This window comes from Chiloscyllium punctatum, chromosome 44 (genome assembly GCF_047496795.1).
Source record: "Chiloscyllium punctatum isolate Juve2018m chromosome 44, sChiPun1.3, whole genome shotgun sequence".
NCBI lineage: Eukaryota > Metazoa > Chordata > Chondrichthyes > Orectolobiformes > Hemiscylliidae > Chiloscyllium > Chiloscyllium punctatum.
In genome coordinates this window covers 37,760,673-37,781,839 of record NC_092782.1, presented here as the reverse complement: position 1 = coordinate 37,781,839, position 21,167 = coordinate 37,760,673, and the positions used below count along the sequence as shown (strand labels likewise).

Below are 21,167 nucleotides of genomic sequence, written 5' to 3'. Positions count from 1 at the left end.
TCATCACTAGCTGGGTAGAATAAAATAAACCTGAAAGAAGTGCAAGGTGCTGATGCAGGTAAGGAAGGGCGGAGATGCCCCAATTTGGAAATACCCTCTCAGCATTTTTGATGTCTCATTCCTCAAAAATGATCACAGCCACCAGATTCTTTCCATGGAGAGGGATATCAACCAGTGGGCAGGCATTTGTGGGTAGTGTGGGGAATTGAATAAATAGTGAAATACAATATTGGCCTCTGTTCATGTTTTGACCATGACAGGAAACACACCTGCTGAATAGAGGCCAATATTGTATTTCTAGCTTACCCTTGGGATGTGTTTATATTGGTTAGATGCACTAAAATCCAGCTGAACTTCTCTTGATTGCTGCTGTTTTGGACACAAATGAACATGCATATTCTTGACCTTTTTTTATTTATTTCGCTTTAAAAAACTTTTCAGGAATAACTAAACAACATATTTTTCTTTCATAGAGATTACTATTCGCCAAACTGTTTGGCCATTTAACATCGGCAAGACGAGCCAGAAAATCTGAAGTTCCTCATTTTCGTCTCAAGAAGGTGCAAAATATTAAAATATGGCTCTCGTTACGTTCGTATCTCAAGGTAAATTCAATTTATTAATGTTATTGTGAGGTCAAATACATGTGACCATTCTGTTAGACTTCCACTGTAACGGGAGCCCTGTAGAATGTTTGAGGAAAGGCTAAACCTAGGTATGCTAATTTGAAATCTCGGTTGCTCTTTTAAATGTTTATGCCTTGCCTGCTCCTGTTGGCTCAATCAGCTCAGAGGTCCCAAGTCAGTATTAGAGACTCCTATCTGGGTGTTTCCACTTCTCTGGCATGTAAGGGGCTGAGTGTTAGAAACAGGAGTAGGCCATTTAGCCCCTTGAACTTTCTTCCACCATTTAATGACATCACTGTTGATCAGTGGCCTAACTTCACGTGTTACATTGAGGTTGATATGGTATGAAATGATAGCTGTGAAGAGGTTCAAACCAGAGGAGATACTGTTACTAGGAGAAAGTGAGGATTGCAGATGCTGGAGATCATAGCTGAAAAATGTGTTGCTGGAAAAGCGCAGCAGGTCAGGCAGCATCCAAGGAGCAGGAGAATCGACGTTTCGGGCATAAGCCCTTCTTCAGGAAGAAGATACTGTTACTGCCAAAGATAGTGAACTTTTTCGAAGTGAAATCCTGCTCTTGGTTCCTTTATCAGTGACCAAGGAGAACATGTTTTGGATTTTCTGGTGAGGTGAAAGAAGTAACCTAGGTAGCCAAACATCAGGATGGCGTAGGGCAAACTTTGATGCATGTACTTGTGGGGGGAGGATGGGGATGGTGGAAAAAGCAAATTTAGCTTTTCCAAATCAAAGAGAAAATTTGTCATATTTTGAAGGAACGTAAGCACTGATCACAATTTGTAAAGAACTTTTTTTTTTCTAAAAACGAATCCTTGCATAACCTAGTAATTTATCTTGAAATATTAAACCATGAAGTATAAAAGTATACTTCTGTGAGAAAATAGTCCTCATGACATTCCCTGATCCTGATCCCAAATCTGCTCAGTCTCTGAAATAAAGCAAAGAACTGCAGATGTTGGAGATTGGAAACAAAAACAGAAATTTCTAGAGAAATTCAGCAGGTCTGGCAGCATCTGTTGGGGAAAAAGCAGAGTTAGCTTTTAAAGTCTGGTCCAAAATATTAAATCTGCTTTCTCACTCAGATGATGCCAAGCCTGCTGAATTTTCCATCAGTTTCTGTTTTTGCTCAATCCCTTGGTGCACTCAGCCCTATGAAAGGAAGAGCATAGGTTTAAAGATCACCGTTTTTGTAGCTAAATGTGAGCTATTCTATATTGGTCTAGACTGCTCAGTTTTTGGGAAATAGTTCATATATAATTTAGGTCGAATTTGTATGAATTTATTAGTAATGCCTCCTTTTGAAGCGGCTGCAGCAAGATTAAGATCAGTTGGCACTAGTGATCTCAGATTGTAAAAATTCCAAAGGGCCTCCATTAGTGTGGCAAAGTACCAAATTGCAGCTTCTGGAAATGAAAAGACAAGTGTAATTGTATTAATAAAATATGACTAGATAGCTAGTCTTTAGCAACCAAGGACCTGTGTTGTACAAAGTCCAGGAATTCATCCTCCACAGCATTAGTGCAGATTAGATTTTCTGAGTATGTATGTACATTGATGTCATCCATTATTTCTGTATTAATCATCCATTATTTCTGTATTAACCATACTAAATGTATCTCTAATTTCCTGATTTAAACTGTGTCCAGCATCACTATTCTTGTTTGGTGTTGATAAACAGCTCCCACCATTGTTTCCTGTACCTTACTGCTCCTCAGCAACACCCAAACTGATTCTATAACCTTGATCCTTTCATCTAAGGTCCTCTGTCACTAACGTACTGATCTTGTCTCTGTTAAGCAAGCTATCTCATCTTTTCCTTTTTTTACCCTGACTTTCCAAAATGTCATATACCTTTAGTTATTCAGTACCCAGTCATGCTCATCCTGTATCAATGTCTCTGTAATTGCAATTAAATCATGTCCCTTTCACTGTGTGCCTTCAAAATGTCAACCTTGTTGGGAATGCTGTTTGCATCAGATATAGTGCCTTTAATTCTGCCTTTTTAACATTATCCTACATCCAAATACTTAGTTGATGCTTCCTTTTGCTTTTTCTGTATTCTAGTTTTGCTTCTTTTTCCCCTGTTACTACTTTTCCTTCCCTCCAAACTGAGTTTCCCCTCAGGTTCCCATCCCTTTGCCAATCCAGTTTAACCTGTCTCCAATTGCATTTCCCTGTCGGGATATTAATCTTGGTGTTGTTAAGGTGCAATCTGTCTAATTTGTACAGATCTCATTTGCCCCATAACTGGACAGCTAGGGAATTAATTACCTCAATGATTTCAAGTTTCCTTAACTCCAGTTAATTGAGTATTCCATTGTTGAAAGATTTAAAACTGTTCTGTCTCTTTTGCAGACATCATTTCTCTTGTTGGTCAGTAGAAACATGATGGATACATGGTCTTTTTTCATGTTGTGAATTCTATGATTCCTATGAAAAGCAGTTAATATTTTAGTTTGATCATATGATCAATAAAAATTGATCAAGAAAAAAACACAAGAATAACATTTTCAATGATAATCCTATTATTGATATTTAATAGCCATCTGTCAAAGTAAGAGGCAAACGTGGGTTTTCTATGAGTATTTTCACAAAACTAGAGCAGAATGTTTCTGAATAGAGGTTCCTGCTAGACTACTGGAACAGTCAATGGAGAATGTAATTCCATCAGCCACTGCTGCCCTGATTCATTAATGCAATATGGCAATGGGGGCATGACTTCTGCCCCTCACTCAGATACAAGTCACAACTTGGAGATCTGCCAAACAATTAGCTGTGTAGTTTCTGTAGTGTTACCAGGCACAGTTGCCGCTGCTGGGACAGCAACATGCTAGAGAGAGGATGCTGATATATGCTGAAAGATACTGCAGAAGAGACAGGAGAGCAGGCTGGGATGGGTGTTCCAGTGTTTCTATTTAAATTGCAGTGGCATATGACTTCATGAATTGCAATATAGCAATTTTTAAAAGCTGTGTGAGTTACAATGAAAACAAATCAAGGTCAGCCTGTATGTGTTAATTGTGGCTCAGTTGATAGCACTCTCCCCTCTAATTCAGAAGGCTGTGAGATTAATTTGCTTGAGGTCTTGAATGCAAAAGTCAAATCAGTACTGTGGGATTGCTGCATTGTTGGACTTGCTGTTTTTCAGATAATACATTAAAATGCCCTGTCTACTTAATGTACTTTTTCCAAATGTCTTTTAAATATTATAACTGCATCTGCAAACCACTTCCTCTGTTCCAAAACACTATTTAGGGCCCTACTGTTAATTGTTTAATCCCTACCCTTGTTTGTTTTATCAAAATGCCTTGCATTTGTCCAAGTTAAACTCCATCTGCCACTCCTCAGCCCAATTACCCAACTGATCAAAATCTCTTTCTAATCTTAGATAACTTTCTTCACAATCTACTATTATTCTCATCCAAATTGTATTTTTCAAACAGCAAGCAAATCTGGACCCAATACCAATCCCTGAATTACATCGCTTGTCGTAGGCCTCCAGTCTGAAAAACAGCCCTTCATGACCACCCTCTGTCTCCCACTTGTTTATACCTGATAATATAACACTTTCTTATTCTTGACTAGAACCTCATTACCTTTATTCTTCCATTATTCCCTACTCTTACCAGCCTTGTCCTTCACTCTAACAGGAACATAATGACTCTCGTTCTCCTTTCACTTGTCAGTCGTCCTTTTACCTGTGACCACTCTGCTCCAATCAACTTTTGAAAGTTTTTGTCTCATTAAAATTTGCCTTACTCCAATTAAGAACTTCAGACTTATCCTTTCCTATAACTATTTTAAAACTCATAGAATTATGATCACTAGTCCCAACATGTTCCCTTGATAATACTTCAGTCACTTGCCCTGTCTTATTTCCTGAGAGGTCAAGTTTTGCTCCTCCTCTAGTAGGTAGATTTGCATATTGATAAAGAAAGTTTGTCTTGAACACATTTAACAAATTCCTCACCATCCAAGCCTTTAACACCATGGCAGTCGCAGCCAATATTTGGAAAATTAAAATATCTGTTATTTTAACCTTATTATTCTTACATCTATCTCTAGTCTCTATGTATTTGCTCCTCAATTTCTAGCTGACTATGGGGGACACTTATAGTACAATCCCATCAAGGTGATCATCATCTGTTTCTTTCTTCTAATATCTACCCATACAATTTCACTGGACGATCCCTCAGAAATATCCTCTAATTACTGTAGTAATGTTTTTCTTAATCAAAAACACCACCTCCCCTTCCTCTCTTGCCTTCCTTTCTATAGCATCCAAAACCCAGAACATTGAGCTGCCAGTCCTGTCCTTCCCACAGCCAAGTTTTTGTAACAGCTATGGTGTTCCAGAGCCATATATGCTGAAAGATACTGCAGAAGAGACAGGAGAGCAGGCTGGGATGGGCATTCTAGTGTTTCTATTTAAATTGCAGTGGCATATGACTTCATGAATTGCAATATAGCAATTTTTAAAAGCTGTGTGAGTTATAATGAAAACAAATCAAGCTCAGCCTGTATGTGTTAATTGTGGCTCTGTTGATAGCACTCTCCCCTCTGATTCAGAAGGCTGTGGGATTAATTTGCTTGAGGTCTTGAATGCAAAAGTTCCCGTAGATGCCGTAACTACTTCAGCCTTACCTGTAAGACCCCTTGTGTTGAAATAAAGGCAGTTTAATTCTTCAGAGTTACCTCATTCTCTGACTTGCTGCTGTCTGTCTTTTGTAACGAATTTGCTCTTTTCTGATTCAGAACATCCTCATTCGACATTACTTTTCCTGCTACTTAGCACCCCCCCACCCTCTCATCTTAAGTTTAAAAGCTCCTGAAATAGAGCTAACAAATCTCCCCACCAACATTTTGGTTCCCTTCCAGTTCAGGTGAAACTCATTCCTTTTGAACAGGTTTTTTTCTGTCCCAGTAGAGATTCCAATGATCCATAAATCTGAATCCTTGCACATTGCAGCATCTTTTCAGGCATTAATTTATCTGCCCTATATTTTTATTCCTACTCTGATTAGAATGTGGTACCAGGAGTAAACCAGAGATTGCTACCTTTTTGAGGTTCTTCTTCGTAACCTTCTATATTTAATCTGCAAGGCCTTTAACCATTTCCCTACTATGTTAATACCAATGTTCAAAGTTTGGGAGAAGATTTGTGGCTCGGGTGCTCGTTGTTGTGGTTCTGTTCGCCGAGCTGGGAATTTGTCTTGCAAACGTTTCGTCCCCTGTCTAGGTGACATCCTCAGTGCTTGGGAGCCTCCTGTGAAGCCTTTCTTAGTGATTTTAGTGCTTCCCTCTCCTTAGTGTTGAGGTTATGTGTTTGTCTTTTCCTTGTTATCAGAGGTACAATACTTTGTCTCACTGTTTGTTGTGTCTCTTCTGTCAGTCCATTGTTCCTGAGTGTGCATCCTAGTGCTGCTAGGAAGTCTGCTGTCTTGGCGTCCCTGTGGTTGTAGTTGAGTCCCTTGGCCAGTATTGTTCTTTCCGTGTCTCTGAGCTGTCTGTGGGAGAGGTTTTTAACCCAAGTGTGTGTTGTGGTGTCCTCTTATTTGTGTGTTAGTTTGGCCATTTTTTTCTTTTAGTGCCGTTTTTTTGCGGTGTGTGGTCCTGTTCTGGCCTATGGTGACGACCTGTTCTATGGTCCGGGTCCATTCCTGATTGGTGGTTTTTGAAATTAACGATTTTTGGTGCGCAATTTCTTGTCTGTATATGTGTAGTCTGTTGTGAGCATCTGTAATCATTACCTGGATCATCCTGAATCCGTTCGGTCTGGCTGTGTCCCTGGCTTGTGGATTGTTGACTGGTGGTCTGTATCTGACACATGGTGGAAGGATTCGATTCTTTCGGCATTCATGCAGGAACCGGAGTTGTTCGTATGTGGTGCTCAGGCGGTAGGCACAGGATTCCCATTTCCTAGCTTCACAGGAGGCTCCCAAGCACTGAGGATATCACCTAGACAGGGGACGAAATGTTTGCAAGACAAATTCCCAGCTCGGCGAACAGAACCACATCATACCAATGTGTCTCTTGAATGCCCTCAATGATGTTAAGCCTGAAAAGCTCTTAAAAGCACCAAATATATTTTTAAAAACTATCATTTCTTACCTAAAGATTTTAATCTTAAACTTGCAAAAGATTTTTTAAAATTAAACATTTAAAATCTTAGGAAAAAAATCAGAAATTTAGCTGAAACTCTCATCAACCGAAAAAAAAGAACCATCCTCCTTAAATCGTTCTATCAATCAGATTTCAAATCTGGATAAACAGGTTTAAAAAATCGCTCCAGAGCTTTTGAACAAACATGTGGTGACCTTTCACACAAGCATTGTGTGTAAAACTGAACATTACCTGTCACTTTTTTTGCGTATTTTTTTTAATTGACTAAAAGTTCCAAAAAGACTTAGACTAAGCAGAAGCAGAACATTTTTATTTTATTTGGATTTTCAGTTTCTACTACAGAACAAGTTGTTCAGCTCATACTTCCTATTTCTCAAACACCTTTATGATGAATTCAGTGTGAAACTTGATTGTCCTCCTGGGAGAGTAACTGCAACAATTTCTTCTCTATGTTGTATATTCTAAGTAAGATCTGTCTCTCAAGATCCCAAAGGTAACCGTTCATGATTAGTAACAACCACATAACATCAAATCGACTAGCTTTGGAACGTTTTACTTTTTATTGCTTTTGAGAGTCATAGAGTCATACAGTCATAGAGATGTACAGCATGGAAACAGACTCTTCAGTCCAACTCGTCCATGCTGACCAGGTATCCTAATTAAATCTAGTTCAATTTGCCAGCATTTTGCCCATATCCCTCTAAACCTTTCCTATTCATATACCCATACAACTGCCTTTTAAATGTTGTAATTGTACAGGCCTCCACCACTTCCTCTGGCAATCATTCCATACACTTACCATACTATATGTGAAAACGTTGTCCCTTAGGTCCCTTCTAAAATTTTCCCCTCTCATCCTAAATCTATGCCCTCTAGTTTTGGACTCCTCCACCCCAGGAAAAAGACCACGTCTATTTACCCTATCCACGCCCCTCCTGATTTTATAAACCCTGTAAGGTCACTCTTCAGCCTCCAATGCTCCAGGGAAAACAGCTCCAGCCTATTCAGCCTCTCCCTGTAGCTCAAACACTCCAACCCTCGCAGCATGGTTATAAATCTTTTGTGAACCCTTCCAAGTTTCACAACATGCTCCCTATAGCAGGGAGACCAGAATTTCACACAATGGCCTAACCAATGTTCTATACAGGCACAGGATGACCTTTCAACCTCTATGCTCAATGCACTGACTAATAAAGGCAAGCATACCGAATGCTGCCTTTACTATCCTATCTACCTGTGGCTCTGCCTTCAAGGAACTATGAACCTGCATTCCAAGGTCGCTTTGTTCCCAGTATTGTAACCACTTTTGGCCAGAAAGTGCTTGCTTCATTTTAAAATTATCTCCTCAAAGCAAAATTAGTTATTTTCCTTTACCCAGGTTAGGTTCTGCCAGGGCCATTCGGCTTCTGACATGGGCATAAAAGCTGAATTCCAGAGGTGAGATAAGAGTGAAGGGCCTTTACATCAAGGTTGCATTCAGCCAAGCATCAAGGAACCCTGGTAAAACTGGAGTCACTGGGTGTCAGGGAGCAAATTCTCCACTGGTTGGAGTTATACATAGCAAGATGGTGGTGATTGTTGGAGGTCAGTCATCTCAGCTCCAGGACATCTCTACAGAAACTCCTCAGGGTAGTGTCTTCATCCCAAATATTTTAAACTGCTTCATCAATAACCTTCCCTCTATCATGAGGTCAGAAGTGGGGATGTTCACCGATGATTGCACATGGACGTGATTCCACAATGTTCTATAATATTTACAACTCCTCAGATACTGAAACAGTCCATGTTCAAATGCAACACGATCTGGACAATGCCCAGGGTTGGGCTGATAAGTGGCAGGTAATGTTCATGGCGATGGCCAACTCCAGTAAGAGTTAATCTAATCAGTGCACCTTGACATTCAGTGGTGTTACCATCATTGAATGCCCCGCTATTAACAATTGTTGGGGTTACTGTTGATCAGAAATTGAACTGGATTCTCCTCAAACAGTGCTACAAGAGTAGGTCAAAGATTAGGAATACTGCAGTGAGTAATTCACTTCCTGACACCTCAAAGCCTGTCTGCAATCTACAAAGCACAGGTCAAGAGTGTGATCGAATATGCCCCACTTGCCTAGATGGGTGCAGCTCGAATTACATTCAAGTGCTTCACACCATTCAGGACAAAACAGCCTGTTTGTTAGTAGTGCATCCACTGTCATTCAGTAGCAGCAGTGTGTACTGTGAAACAGCACTGTAGAAGTTCACCAAAGATTGTTAGATAGCACCTTCCAAATCCGGGACCATTTCTATCTAGAAGGACAAGGACCGCACAATAGCTCACTGTTCCTTTGCTGTCACTGGGTCAAAATTGTGGAATTCTTTCCCTTTGGAAATTGTAGATCAACTTCACAGCAGGTGGACTGCAGTGGTTCAAGAAGTGGAGGAGCCAATTCAAATTCGTTCAATGTATAATTTCAGTTGCATGACACTGTAATCTTTTGCTATAAATTCTGCGTCTTATGGTCGTCTTGTCCACAACCATCTGATGAAGGAGCAGTGCTCCGAAAGCTAGTACTTCCTAATAAACCTGCTGGACTATAACCTAGTGTTTGGAAATTTTTAATGTGGTTTAAGAAGGCAGCTCAGTACCACCTCTGGCAGCTAGGGATGGGCAATAAATGCTGGCCAGCTAGTGACACTCATGTCCCATGGGTGAGAAAAATGAAAGTGTGTGTGTGTTTGGTTTGGATTGGATTGGATTAGAGGGGTAATGATGCATATTTTCATTGTTATAACCAATTCTGCTTCATTGAATTAAGTTTTGTTTTGCAGTAAATTGAATGGAAAGTTGTATCAACCAGGTTTCTTTAATAATCACAAAATTATCAATCTAACACAGAGGAAGCATATGATTGGTCATATTAGGACTCTGTATACTATATTTATTTTATGTTGTGACTTGTGGACCTACAGCAACAGTTCACTCCTCCCATCAGTACCAATGGCAGCATTTATTGCTCATCCCTAATAGCCTGTAAGGAAGTGGTAGTTAGCTATTGCCTTGAATTTCTGCAGTCTATCTGGCTTAGTTAAGTACATCCCCAATGCTGTGAGGAAGGGACTTCCAAACATTCAATTCAGTGTTGGTGAAAGAATGGTGATATAATTCCAGTTAAGAAGGTGTGTGACTTTGAGGGAAACTTGCAGGTGGTAGTGTTCATGGGAACCCTCTATTCTTTTTGTAAGTGATGGAAGTTGCAAGCTTGGAACATGTTGCTAAAGGAGGTGTTATGACAGTGTATCTTGTACATGTCCATATTGTTAGCACGTATGTCAGTGGTGGAGGGGATGAATGTTTTAAGGTTAAGGCATGTTTAATGTTTAAAATTTGTATTCAGATCATCTGCTATAATGCACGTTACGTAAATGTGAATTTGTCATAATACAATTGACAAATTGGCAACACTGTTTCTAACGCACAAAGTTTTAAAGTGTATATTGGTGATAACGCAGTTCCGGCCCCATTAGTTTAAATGGTCTGCTTTATGTGATTTTCTTATAACACAGGATTGCATGGGAACAGAAGTACCGTGTTATAGCAGAGCTGACTGTAGTTCTGATGGATATAAATTCAGCATTATCTGTTGTCAGATGAGATGATCTCTGTCAAATATGTTTGTCATGGCTTGCACATAGTATCTGTTTAGTTTCATTGTGATGCAGTGGATTTTCTTCTGTTTGGAACTTTGGGAAAACTATTGCTATAAAAATGAGAATTTGTACAATCACCTCAATATTTGAAAGTGTAGTGTAATAATAATTGTGTTAGTGGCTTATGTAAGTTTTTAATGTATTGTAGTTTTCTGGCATTCTTATTAATTTCCCTTTTTATTCTTTATCATACACTTTTGTGACCAACTTTTTTATTTAAAGAATTTTTTTAGTTTTTACCATTATCTTATTACCATGCCACTTTTCTCTTTTGAAGGTTGGGCCCTTCGTATCATTTCTGAATTCTAAAGAAATCACAACAGTCTTTTACAGAAGGTTTTGTGACAAAGGTCATGATAGATCCATATTTTCAGCTAACTGATCATTTTAGTATGTCTTTGAGTTTCTGCAGATCCTGATTGTTTATTGCATGTATTCTTAATATCCATAAACTTTTTTTCATACCTGTAAACTGCTAAATGTTTAAAAATCATTTTGTTTTTGTATATTTAAAGTTCTAATTCAGTTATTAATCTCTCCTGACAGAGACGAGGTCCACAGCGATCAGTAGATGTAATTGTTTCATCTGCATTCCTGTTGACTCTATCTGTAGTATTTATTTGCTGCGCACAGGTAAGAACATGTCTTATACGTAATACTTCTGTTTTAAAAATATCTATAACATTGAACTAATGAAAACATTTTCTTTGTCCAGTTTTTGCCTTTTGTTTCATCCGTTGTTCTTGTGCTTCTGAATAACACCGACTATTAGCTATAGAGCTATCCGAGGGTGAAACCATTTTAATTTACAGTAGGTCGAGTGAATCTCTGAACCTCGTAAGACCTGAACAGGAAGGGAGGATCAGGAAATATGAAAAGATAATTCAGTTATCCAGTTGTTGACTCAGAGTAGCAGAGGATGAGTTAAAGAGAAACGTGTGTTTCTCGAGGAAGATTACTCACTGTACTGAGCTAGTTGAACAGCCAGTCTGTTCATCACCTGTGCTGAAATTCACTGGAGGAAAGGGAAGTTTCCATTGCAACTGACTGCAAAAATTTGGGACAGAGGACAAAGGAAAATGGGGCTGTGAATTATTTGACTAAATGTTCATCTTAATTTTCCTGTATCTATGAAGTCCTTCCAGGTAACAGACCCACTTATTAAACACAATTCTCCATTTTTTAAATCTCTGCTGGTTACTTTGAATGGTTACAGATCAGAGAGGGTGTTTGGCATGTGGGCTGTCTTCAACAGCAGTTAAGCTAGACCCACTCACCAGCTTTGACCCATTTCCCTGCAAGTTATTATCTTCACATACTTATTTAAATTCCTTTTCAAAGCCACAATTGAATATGCCTCTACTATCCTGTGCATTCCAAATCCTAACCACTCACTGTATTAAAATAGTTTTGTTATGTTGCATTTGGTTATCTTATCAATAATTTTAAATCTTTGCCCAAGGGAGCTGTTTATTTCTATTTATTTTGTGTATCCTTGTGATTTTGAACTCCATCTAATTGCTTCTCAACTAGCTCTTCTCTAAGGAGAACAGCTTGAGATTTCCTAAACTATCCTCATAGCTAAAACCCTTCATCCTTAGGACTATTCTCATAAAACCTTTCTGCACCATTCCCTAAAGCCTTGTATTTTTTCCTAAAGTGTAGTGCCAGAATTGGATATAATCTTCCAAACGAGGCCAAATCAGCAATTTTTGAAAGTGTGTACGATACATACAAATTCAACTGATAAATATATTTGATTAATACATGTCAAAAATATCTGGTACTGACTCCTGAGGATCCCTATTGCACTCCTTCTTCCAGTCCAGAGAAAACCATTTTGCACTTTGTCAGTGTTACTTCAACATTGTCATAGTGTCTCTTATCCTAAGTACCTCAACTTTGCTGACCAACTGTTTTGTGATACTTTATCAAACGTCTTTTGGATGTCCATTTAAATGCAATTAATTGCATTACCCTCTGTTGCATCATTTAAAAAATTACAGGTTCTAACCAAATTCTCTTTTTATGAAAGTATATGGTCATTTTGTCCCTAATAAAAGATATTAAAATTTTCCCTACTACAGACACAGCTAACCTATAATGATCTGAATTGGGTTTGTCTACATTTATAAAAATGGGTTGTACATTTATTGCCTAGTGCACAACCATATTCAACAGAACCATGGAATAGGATGTTTAGGCCTTGGCAGTTTCTTCCATTACATACAGTTCAGGATGTGTCTTATTTTATCCTGGCACTTTATTGTCATTTAATTCACTATAATTATGATTCCCTACATGTTGTTTATCTTGCTTTAAGTTGTTTCAAGATTCATCTTTCTGACATCTTTTAACTGTCAATTTTTTTGTGTACAATCCTTTTGGACATGCTGCTTTGCTTCTCAAATTTCTTATTGTATACATTTAAAACATATACAAATTCATATTCTTTCTCATATTCCTTTAAACTTTCCTAATCCTGTTTTTAACCCAGTTTCCTTTTTTTCTAAAATTCTGCTTCCTTTTTTGTTTATAGAGTTCTTCTGGATCATATCTTTGCAACTTTAATTGGTTCTATCCTTTTTATTTATTCATTGCAACCTTAGCTTTTTTTAAATGGAGTATACTTTCGCACTATCCAATATTTTTTGCTAACATCAAACTGTATGAATCTGTGCACTAACAGCTACTTCCAGTTCATGGCAACTCAGTTGGATCACTCCTCTTTTTCGGAATGGTAGCCGGTGACAAGTGGTGTCCCACAGGGTTCAGTGTTGGGCTGCAGCTTTTCACGTTATATATTAATGATCCGGATGAAGGGATTGGGGGCATTCTAGCAAAGTTTGCCGATGATACGAAGTTAGGTGGACAGGCAGGTAGTACTGAGGAAGTGGGGAGGCTGCAGAAGGATCTAGACAGTTTGGAAGAGTGGTCCAGGAAATGGCTGATGGAATTCAATGTGAGCAAATGCGAGGTCTTGCACTTTGGAAAAAAAGAATACAAGCATGGACTAATTTCTAAACGGTTAGAAAATTCATAAAGCCAAAGTACAAAGGGATCTGGGAGTGCTAGTCGAGGATTCTCTAAAGGTAAACATGCAGGTTGAATCCGTGATTAAGAAAGCGAATGCAATGTTGTCATTTATCTCAAGAGGTTTGGAATATAAAAGCAGCGATGTGCTACTGAGACTTTATAAAGCTCCGGTTAGGCCCCATTTGGAGTGCTGTGTCCAGTTTTGGGCCCCACCTCAGGAGGGACATACTGGCACTGGAGCGTGTCCAGCGAAGATTCACATGGATGATCCCTGGAATGGTAGGTCTAACATACGAGGAACAGCTGAGGATCCTGGGATTGTACTCAATGGAGTTTAGAAGGTTAAGGGGAGATCTAATAGAAACTTACAAGATAATACATGGCTTGGAGAGGGTGGACGCTAAGAAATTGTTTCCGTGAGGCGAGGAGACTAGGACCCATGGACATAGCCATAAAATTAGAGGGGGTCAATTCAGAACAGAAATGCGGAGACATTTCTTCAGCCAGAGAGTGGTGGGCCTGTGGAATTCATTGCCGCGGAGTGCAGTGGAGGCCGGGACGCTAAATATCTTCAAGGCAGAAATTGATAAATCCTTGATGTCACAAGGAATTAAGGGCTACGGGGAGAATGCGGGAAAGTGGAGTTGGAATGCCCATCAGCCATGATTGAATGGTGGAGTGGACTCGATGGGCCGAATGGCCTTCCTTCCACTCCTATGTCTTATGGTCTTATGGTCTTATTGTAAACTGCAAATCCCATTCTGGTGATCAACCAAGAGTACGCAAAGTACATAAATATATTGCCTTAGCTATCATTTTTTTTAAAAGAGGACAGAGTAATATTAGAAAAATTCAGTCAAGTGCCTGACAGATCCAGAGAATTACTTGGAAGATGTAAATCTAGTTTGAAATAATCTTTCTTTTTATATAGTTGCTTCATATCCATGAAACGTTCCTTGATTTTCACTATAATTGGGAGCTAGTGATCTGGTGCATCTCATTAACATTGTATCTCCTGAGATTTGTCATGCTGGGATCTGAAACAAATAACAAGTACAGCAATACCTCAATCTTACTGACAGAACAGGTAATAAACTATGATCTTCTGTTGCTTCGAAAATGTGAAAAGTTGAATCTCTTTGTTAAACATTTCTACAATCGATATAGAAGAATGATGCTGGATAATGGTAGATCTCCCAGTTCACAGGTAAAGAGCAATCAACCTTTTAATCAAAGAATTTGAAATTTTATAAGCATTGAAAAACTTTTGTATTGAAAAAGAGTATTACACAAAAGTGCTAATGAAAACAGAAGGCCAGAAGTGAAGGAATGTCATTTAATCCTTTGAACCTTGACTCCTGTACTGTCCTACTCCATTTGAGTGTCTTTAATGTTTGTTCCACTTTCTTAAGAATTTTTTTTTAATGACATTCCTCTAGGCACTTTACTGTTTGATTCTGAGTTGAAATATAAACTAAATTTGATTGACCATCAGTAATCAGATTTTGGAATATTACAACCAAATGGAATGATTTTACTAGATTCTTTTGTAACCTCTTAATACAGTAATGAGTATTATTTCAACATTAATCTACATTTTCTACAGTGTTGTCAGTAGTAAATTCCCAGTAATACCTTGTGCTGGTTTCCCCTAAGCAAATCATTATGGAATAGGAATGGGAGCAGACTGTTCAACAGGACTGTAGCTGATCCAGCATTTCTCACGAACACTTTCCTATGATTTCTCCATTACCCTCGATTCCTATAGTGTACTAAATATGTACTTCAGTCTTCTGTATCAAGGTTATACATTGATAACTTTAGAAGTTGGTTTCCTATGTTGTCTAGGGCAGCCATTTGTTATCTGTGTATGTCTCTGCTCTTTTACTAGATTAATTTATATTTGAAGATGGAAAAAAAACCTAATAAAAAAGAAGAACTGAACTTAGTGAACAACGTTTTGAAGCTTGCAACCAAGTTGCTGAAGGTAAACAATCATGAGATTACAAGGCTCGCATTGTCTTGTGAAAGCATATTACTTTTTACATTGTGAACTGAATATTTGCAGTTAAATGTGTTGTTGAGGTGTCAGTGTTGGACCTAGGTGGACAAAGTCAAAAGTCACACGACACGAGGTTTATTTGAAATCACAGGCTTTTGGAGTACTCCTCCTTCATTAGGTGAAGTAGAGGGAAATGCCCAGGCACAGAATTTATAGGCAGAGAGATAATTGCAAGGTTATTCCAAGTAATTACGACTGTCAAAAGATGGTACAAATGGAATGAGTGAAGTGTATATAAGCTGAATGACAAAGTCTTTGTATGTGGTCAAAAGTGTCAATAGCTGAATTGGGATGACCGATGATCCAATTAATCAAGGCAGAGAAATAATTACAAAAAGTCAGAAATAAGGTGGTGCTTGGGACAAACCAGATGGCTGGAATAATATGAAAAGGTATAAGAGTCGCATGATGAGGGTCTAACCAAAGTAACAAGTAATCCAAAACTGTACGAACTAATTAAGGTAGAGAGATCATAATGAGTTATCAAGGGTGATAGTGTCAAATCTTCCTTACTGTCTTGACACCATCACCCTTGATCATTATGATCTATAGAGTGGAAAGACGCCAGTCGGCCTATCACATCTGCACTGACCCTCTGAAGATCATCCCACCCAGACCCAACTCCCTCCAATTCTGTATCTGTAACCCCACGTTTACCATGGCTAACATCTAACCTGCTCATCTTTGAACTTTGGGAGGAAACGGAGCATCTGGCAGAAACTCATGCAGGCACAGGGAGAATGAACCCAGTCCCCTGGCACTGTAAGGCCACTATGCTAACCACTGTGCCATCCTAAAACTGAGGTTTTAGATTAAGTGTAACCTTCTTGTGAAAGTGGGATTAGTCGATCCTGGCTTGCATTTCTAATTATGATTCACAAAATAAATTATGTGACTCAACATTAAGTAATCTGAGAAGTAGACCAAATAGGAGATGAGATGTTCTTCTGCAATACAGAATAAACTACTTGGATATATAAAGCTAAGGTCTTCTAGCACCACAGAATGATATAATCACAGCATTGCAAGTTTTTTTTGGTAGTTTCCATCATAAATATTAAATTTATAAATTGAACAGTTGGCAATAAAGTGTGACCAAATAGGGCTAGTCATAAGGATTTGTAATCAGGAAGTTTATGTAAAATAAATATTTATATTATACATGATAGATGGTAATTTCTATAATTATACTCTCTGCGTTTTGAGCTACCATGAATTACTCAATCAATGCTTTAAGTATTTTATGAAATTGTTGGTATATTTTATGATACTGAAAAATGTATCTTCTCTTTAGGAATTGGATACACCTTTTAGATTATATGGATTGACAATGAACCCGCTGCTATATAACATTACCCAGGTTGTGATTCTTTCAGCTGTGTCTGGTGTTATTAGTGACTTGCTGGGTTTTAATCTAAAGGTCAGTTTCTTCAACCAAGAGAGGAGCATTACAACTGTTTTATCCTCTCAGAATAATATAATTCATTAGCATAAGCTCTACTTTTAAATGTACAAGTAGTATATTACTCTTTCTGAATGTTTTAGAATGCTAAATATCTATTTTGCAATTTGTTAAACATTTTACATCTGGTATAGTTTGAAGCGAGTCTTGCATAATATACATATAAATCTATGGGTCCTGACTTTCTGTTGCCGCACCACTGCTACTTTGTTAGAAATATGGCGGTTCCTCTGAAGAAGTTAGAGGAATTAAGATCGCAATGAATTCAAAGCTATAGTGTGAAACATATGCCTGCTGCCACACATTGGTCTTCTTTTACAGGTTAGAAAGAATGTTTCCCTATTTACCTATAGGTCAGGCAATGGTGCATTGTGCTAAAGAAAAATCAATTATCTGGAAAATAATTTGGTCAGTGAGACAAAAGTTCTATTTATTGCCATTGCTTTTGAAACAAATTTTCAGATAGTTTATCAAATGAATTTCTGTTATCCCATCAGTCATTTACAACTTTTTGTCAAATTAAACTACACATGTTCCCTTTAGGTTTTGACTTCTGTCCAAGTAATGAGACACCAGCTAGCCTGAAATACGACAATAACAATTAGTGGAAATATCAACAGTGAAAGACACTACATATCTATGCATAATTTTAAAATCCTTAAAGTGTTCAAGTTAATGCAATATCACCTTTCTATAGATGTTAATCTCATCCATAATATGTTAAGAACTCTAGACAATCTTTAATTTGTGTAAGGACCATTATCTCAATTTCAGTGACAGCCAGCTTCAGTTGTTTTGATCTATTAGGCCCCAAGTCATAGAGAGGGACAGCATGGAAACAGACCTTCGGTCCAACCCGTCCAGGTATCCCAACCCAATCTAGTCCCACCTGCCAGCACCCGGCCCATATCCCTCCAAACCCTTACTATTCATATACCCATCCAAATGCCTCTTAAATGTTGCAATTGTACCAGCCTCCACCACATCCTCTGGCAGCTCATTCCATACACTTACCACCCTCTGTGTGAAAAGGTCTCTTTTATATCTTTCCCCTCTCACCCTAAACCTATGCCCTCTAGTTCTGGACTCCCTGACCCCAGGGAAAAGACTTTGTCTATTTATCCTATCTATGCCCCTCATAATTTTGTAAACCTCTCTAAGGTCATCCCTCAGCCTCCAACGCTCCAGGGAAAACAGCCCCAGCCTGTTTAGCCTTACTGTACAGCATCTAGTACTTTAACATGGTGTAAAATGTAGTTGCTTCTTTTAAATAAATACTGGAATCTAAAGAAGCAATTTATTCCTGACTGATCAAATCCAGATCCACTTTAGCTCTTTTGAATTGGTATTAGAATGTTGTTGTTTTATTGCTTACAGCATTAAAATAGAAAATTCTATCCTGTGAGTTTACAAATGTATTCTAAAATCCATTTGAGAAAAAGAAGCTGCATTTGCCTATTATTATTTGCAGTGTGGATTTTACAGGCTATACTGCAATAGTGATGTCATTTGCAGCAATGGATGCATTTCAATCATATGAGTTCAATTAAATAAAAATTGGAGCAGGGGTAGTCCATTAAGCCCTTTCAAGCTTCGTCATTCAGTGGCTGCTCTGGTTGTAATTTCAACTTCATCTTCCTGTCAGTCCCACACCTTCATGCAATTCACTGACATAAATCCTAAATAGTTGAGGCCCAGCGTTGATTCCTGTGGCATTCCATTCATTATACTTTGCCAACCCAAAAACAACACTATTCTAAACCTATTCTCTGCGTCCTATTAACTAATCAATCATTTATCTGTACTGTTGTTATTCTCCGCAGCAACCTTTAGGTATGATTGTTATGAAATACCTTTTACAAATCCAAGTATGCTATATCAACATGTTCCCTTTTCTCAGCCTTGTTTGTTGGTTCCTCAAATAATTCTAATAACTTAAATGCTTTGCCTTGCTCAAAGCCATGTTGACTGCATGATCTTCCTATAACCTTTCTTAATAATGAATTCTAGCTATTTCCCTATAACAGATGCAAATACACTTACCTTCTGAAGATGTAAAAGTTAACTCTGTTCCTCCATCATTTACTGCGTTTGTTTCAGATTTCCAGAATCTACAGTATTTTGCTTGCCCTCCACTTTTTTTCAAAAGAGGTGTTACATTTATTTTCCAATCTGTTAGGGGCCTTTTAGAATCCTTGGAAGATTACAAACAATGCATCTTCTATCTGTGCTGCCAGTCCTTTTAAGACCTTAAGGTGTAAGTCATTTAATCTTCCAGACATTTCAACCTTAAGGTCTAATAGGTTTTTTCGGCATCTTTTCTCTGGTGAAAGCTTTGAGTTTCCAAAGATACCGGAAAATGACTGTATTTTTTAATATCGTGGGAACTGCACAGAATTTCACCTTGAGGTGGATTTATTCATTATTTTTTATTGTTACTAACCCTTTTTTTATACTGTGCAATGGATTTTATACTCAAAGAATTGCACAGAGGCAGAAGTTAAATAATATAAATGGACTATAAAGTATTGATAATTATTAGGGATATTGTTACAAATATGACAACAATAATCTCCCTAATGTGTTGTTTTAATATTATTAAGGAAACCTGGAATGTACAAGAAGATACAGCATAAATTTAAAACTCTTTTTCTTTTAAATTTTAGCTCTGGAAGATCAAGTCTTGATATGCTGGATTGTGAATCATATCCCCTTGGACATGTCTAAATGCAGGCATATGGCTTTACAGCTTATTACGCCACTTCTGACATGTCAAAGTGCTTACATCTACACCACTTGTGCAATTTATATTTTATCTGTTACGTGTTTCACTTTTTTGCACTTGTTTTAGTTATCAACCTATTTTGATTTACAAGTATTACTCTGTGGTCAGTTTTTAAGGAACTGTATGTAGCAGGTCAAATAAAAAAAGAACAAAGCCTTTTGATATATTCTATTTACAGCAATAAAGCTTTATGCCTGCCATTGTGAAAGGTGTTTTGATAGAAACAAATTTAACTAGCAAGAAATATATTTATTTAAACAATGGACTGGCAACACAGCTCCTGACTCTGCATCTGCACTTTTTTTTTAGTATGAAAGTGAAACCGAGTTATGAGATCATTATACACCTTTTTTAAAATTTAGATGGTGTTATGTTTAATAATGAATGAAGTGCATTTTTACGAACGTAATAAGACTTATTACAATTTTGCTCTGTTAACATACAACTTAGTTCATTGTATGACTTTGAAAATATTAAAACTTTTGTTTTCAGTGCAGCACAGATATGGACATGTTACACTGGGTAGACAAAACAATTACAGCAATTTAAAACGTGAATATTTTTTCTGGTAATTATATCCATTCTGAAAATTACAGTTGACATCAGTTTCCTACCAACAAGTGGTATAACTGACATTAATTTTGAAGGAATAAACATACTATAACTGACGAAGATGCATACTTATTTGGAATTGTGTGACATTATTTTCTAATTGAATATTGTTGTTTCTTTCATGTAGCTACTTTGTGACAAAATTTAAATAGAAATTGGTTATTGACTGACTGAATGTTAGCAACATTCACAGTTGATGAAGTCAATGTTTTGTATTGGATTTGAAAAGAAGTATGCACTACCTTTTCATTCAAAACTGATAAGTTTCTTAAAGACAATTTTTCTTTTAAAGCTGAGATATACTGAATCTTTCTACATATTTCATACTTACAAAATAAACGTACTAATTGCATTCGCGCTTGGAGGCAAAAGCAAGGGCACTGTTATTTAAATCAAACAAACAGCTTTGCATAGCCCATCCACTTCCTTTCCCAGTAAACAGAACTTGGAAGCGTTTCTTGCTAGTTCTGCTTCTTAACTGAGAAAATAAGAAGAATTTTATTAGCTGACTTTGCTGCTTGTTGATTTTTGATGGTCATGTTATTAACTACTAACTTAAATTATCAGTTTATTGCTTTGACTTCCCACGTTCACTGTGTGCCACACCTAAGCTTTCTGAAATTTGTTCACTACCCCTCTGAAATGAGAGAAACATTCAGATATACCACCCCCATGAAAAATGTCTGAATAAGTCTGATATACATGATGTGTTGTAGCAACTGACCTCTGTTATCATCTTTCAAACATTCA

At 37.7% G+C, this 21,167-nt stretch overlaps 1 protein-coding gene across 1 annotated transcript in view; it reads left to right on the top strand.

The window, feature by feature from the left end:
* LOC140466879 (protein PHTF2-like) overlaps positions 1-20,477 on the top strand; it is a 108,173-nt gene extending 87,696 nt beyond the window's left edge. The window contains exons 13-18 of the mRNA XM_072562650.1: positions 474-605; positions 11,007-11,093; positions 14,428-14,583; positions 15,388-15,483; positions 16,853-16,978; positions 19,687-20,477. Coding sequence (XP_072418751.1) covers positions 474-605; positions 11,007-11,093; positions 14,428-14,583; positions 15,388-15,483; positions 16,853-16,978; positions 19,687-19,707 — 618 coding nt within the window. The 3' untranslated portion in view covers positions 19,708-20,477. The remainder of the gene's footprint in view (positions 1-473; positions 606-11,006; positions 11,094-14,427; positions 14,584-15,387; positions 15,484-16,852; positions 16,979-19,686) is intronic.
* The last annotated feature ends 690 nt before the right edge of the window (positions 20,478-21,167 follow it).